General features: G+C 60.3%; 1 protein-coding gene across 1 annotated transcript; it reads right to left on the reverse strand.

The window, feature by feature from the left end:
* Positions 1 to 284: 284 nt before the first annotated feature.
* Positions 285 to 1,994, reverse strand: PAN0_150d6812 (glucose-6-phosphate 1-dehydrogenase; the record flags this gene model as incomplete). Its single annotated transcript, XM_014797769.1, has 3 exons — positions 285 to 1,712; positions 1,800 to 1,834; positions 1,946 to 1,994. The coding sequence occupies 3 exons, from the start codon at positions 1,992 to 1,994 to the stop codon at positions 285 to 287; spliced, it is 1,512 nt and encodes a 503-aa protein (XP_014653255.1).
* Between the last annotated feature and the right edge of the window lie 421 nt (positions 1,995 to 2,415).

Here is a 2,415-nt window from a genome sequence, read left to right on the forward strand (position 1 = left end):
GCAGCAGCAGCAGCAGCAGCAGCAGGTGGAGGTCCGTCACCGATTTTGACTTGCGAGGCTTCATGCGAGCCTTACTCAGCCCCAGCCATCTCTCTAATTTCGACGTCTGCTGCACAACACTTCGGCCGCTACAAAGACTCAAAGAAGCATAGCATGACATTCAGACATGGAACGGCGAAGTGGCGGCTGCTAAGTTGGACAGCGGCTGCTAAGTTGGACACCGGGCTAGAGACGCAATCTTCGCAGATCCGATCCAGGGGTCCAGGTTGGGTTGCGTTGCGTATTTACATCTTTCCTTGGACCTTCTTGACGTTGGTGGTGGGCCACTCGTACGACTCGTTGGTTCGCTGGTAGCCGTAGCGAGCGATAAAGTCGTTGAGCGCGGCGGGCCCGCGACTGCCGTACTCGTAGGGCTCGTTCTTGATCTTGCCCGCATCGATTGCGTGGAGGAGCGGCGTGAAGATGGCCCACGAGACGTCGAGCTCGTCGTCGCGCACAAAGTTGGAGTGGTCGCCGTTGAGCGCGTCGAGGATGAGCGCCTCGTACGCCTCGGGGATGCGCACCTCGGAGAAGCGCTCCTTGTACGTCAGGTCCAGGTCGGCCGGCAGCGTGGCCATTTCGAGACCGGGCTTCTTGGAGTTCATCTTGAGGTACACGGCCTCGTCGGGCTGGATGCGGATGACGAGCTCGTTGCGCGGGATGTCCTTGAAGAGGCCCTGCGGCGTGTCCTTGAACTGCACGCGGATCACCACCTTGGCCTCGTCGAGCGCCTTGCCCGCCTTGAGGATGAAGGGGACGCCCTTCCAGCGCTCGTTGTTGACGTAGAGCGCCATGGCGGCGAAGGTGGGGCAGTTGGAGTCCTTGGGCACCGTGTCGTCGTCCTTGTAGCCCGGCTTGCCGTTGGCGGCGGTGTACTGGCCGATCAGCACGTCCTTCTCCTGGATGGCGGGCACGGCCTTGAGCACGCGCACCTTTTCGTCGCGGATGTCCTCGGCGGAGAAGGACTTGGGACGCTCCATGGCGAGCAGCGAGAGCACCTGCGAGAGGTGGTTCTGCTGGATGTCGCGGATGATGCCAAACTCGTCAAAGTAGCCGCCGCGGCCCTCGGTGCCAAAGGGCTCCTTGAAGGTGATCTGGACGTTGTCGACGAGCTTGTTGTTGAGGCCGGCGTCGATGAAGGGGTTGCCGAAGCGCATGATGAGCAGGTTCTTGACCATCTCTTTTCCGAGGTAGTGGTCGATGCGGAAGGTCTCCTCCTCCTTCCAGAGGCCCTTGAGCGCGCCGATCATCTCGCGGCTGCTCTCGAGGTCCTTGCCAAAGGGCTTTTCGATGACGATGCGGTTGTTGGCCTTGTCCGAGTAGCAGTTCTTCTTGAGGCCCTTGGCCACCACGGTGAATACGTTGGGGGGCAGCGCCATGTAGAAGAGGCGGCTGGGAGCGTCGTGCTTCATCTTTTCGGACTCGATGCGCTCCATCTCCTTGTTGAGGTTCTGGAACGACTCGTCCTCGTCGTACTGGCCCGAGATGTACTGGCAGATCTTGAGGAAGCTGTCGACGTCCTTCTTGCCTTGGTCGTCATCGACGTTCTTGAGGTGGCCGGTCACCTTTTCGGCGAAGGTGTCGCGGTCCATCTTGGTGCGTGCATAGCCGATGATGTGTGTGGTCTTGGGCAGCAAGCCCAGACGGAAGAGGTTGAAGAGCGCCGGGAAGGTCTGCAAGAGCGGAGGCGAGTGAGGAAGAGGAGGATAGGAATGTCAGCTAGGCTGTGCCACGCGGAGAGCTCAGCTTTGAATACGAACCTTCTTTTTGGCGAGATCACCCGAAGCGCCGAGGACTGTGAGTAGCGATCGATACGCGCACGGGGAGGAAGAAGGAGAGAGACGGTGAGTAGGTCTGAGCTGCAGCCGGAAACGAAGCGACACTGGAACGCGCTTCCAATACTCACCTACGATGATGGTGTCATTGTCGAAAGCGGGGGCGTTGGAAGCAGGCATGACTGTGACAGCGGGTCGCGGCTTTCACCAGGCGAGCGGAAGGGGGGTGGAGCGTTGCGTTGCGAGGAGCCGAGTACGAAAGCGTGAAGCGAGAAAGCGCGGACCGACTGCGAGCCCGTCTGGAATGGAGCTTCGCGCTTCGAGGTTGTTGCGGGAGAGAGATCCGGTGTGAGCGAGTTGCGGTAGGCGTCGATGGATCTTGCCAAGATTGCGACTGCGATGGGATCCGAGTGATGGCGAGAGGAGTCGGATGGTGGATGGACGTGGAGGAGGACCAAGGAAGAACGGGCGAGGCTATCCAAAGCCCCAAAGCGATGAAAGCCGAGCCGCACTTGAGTCAACGGCGGCGGTGGGGCCAATCGAGCCAGAAGATTTGCGTGGCCGTGCAGTGAGTGCTGCTGCTGCTGCTGCTGCTGCTGCT

This window comes from Moesziomyces antarcticus (assembly GCF_000747765.1).
Source record: "Moesziomyces antarcticus DNA, scaffold: scaffold_v10150, strain JCM 10317, whole genome shotgun sequence".
NCBI lineage: Eukaryota > Fungi > Basidiomycota > Ustilaginomycetes > Ustilaginales > Ustilaginaceae > Moesziomyces > Moesziomyces antarcticus.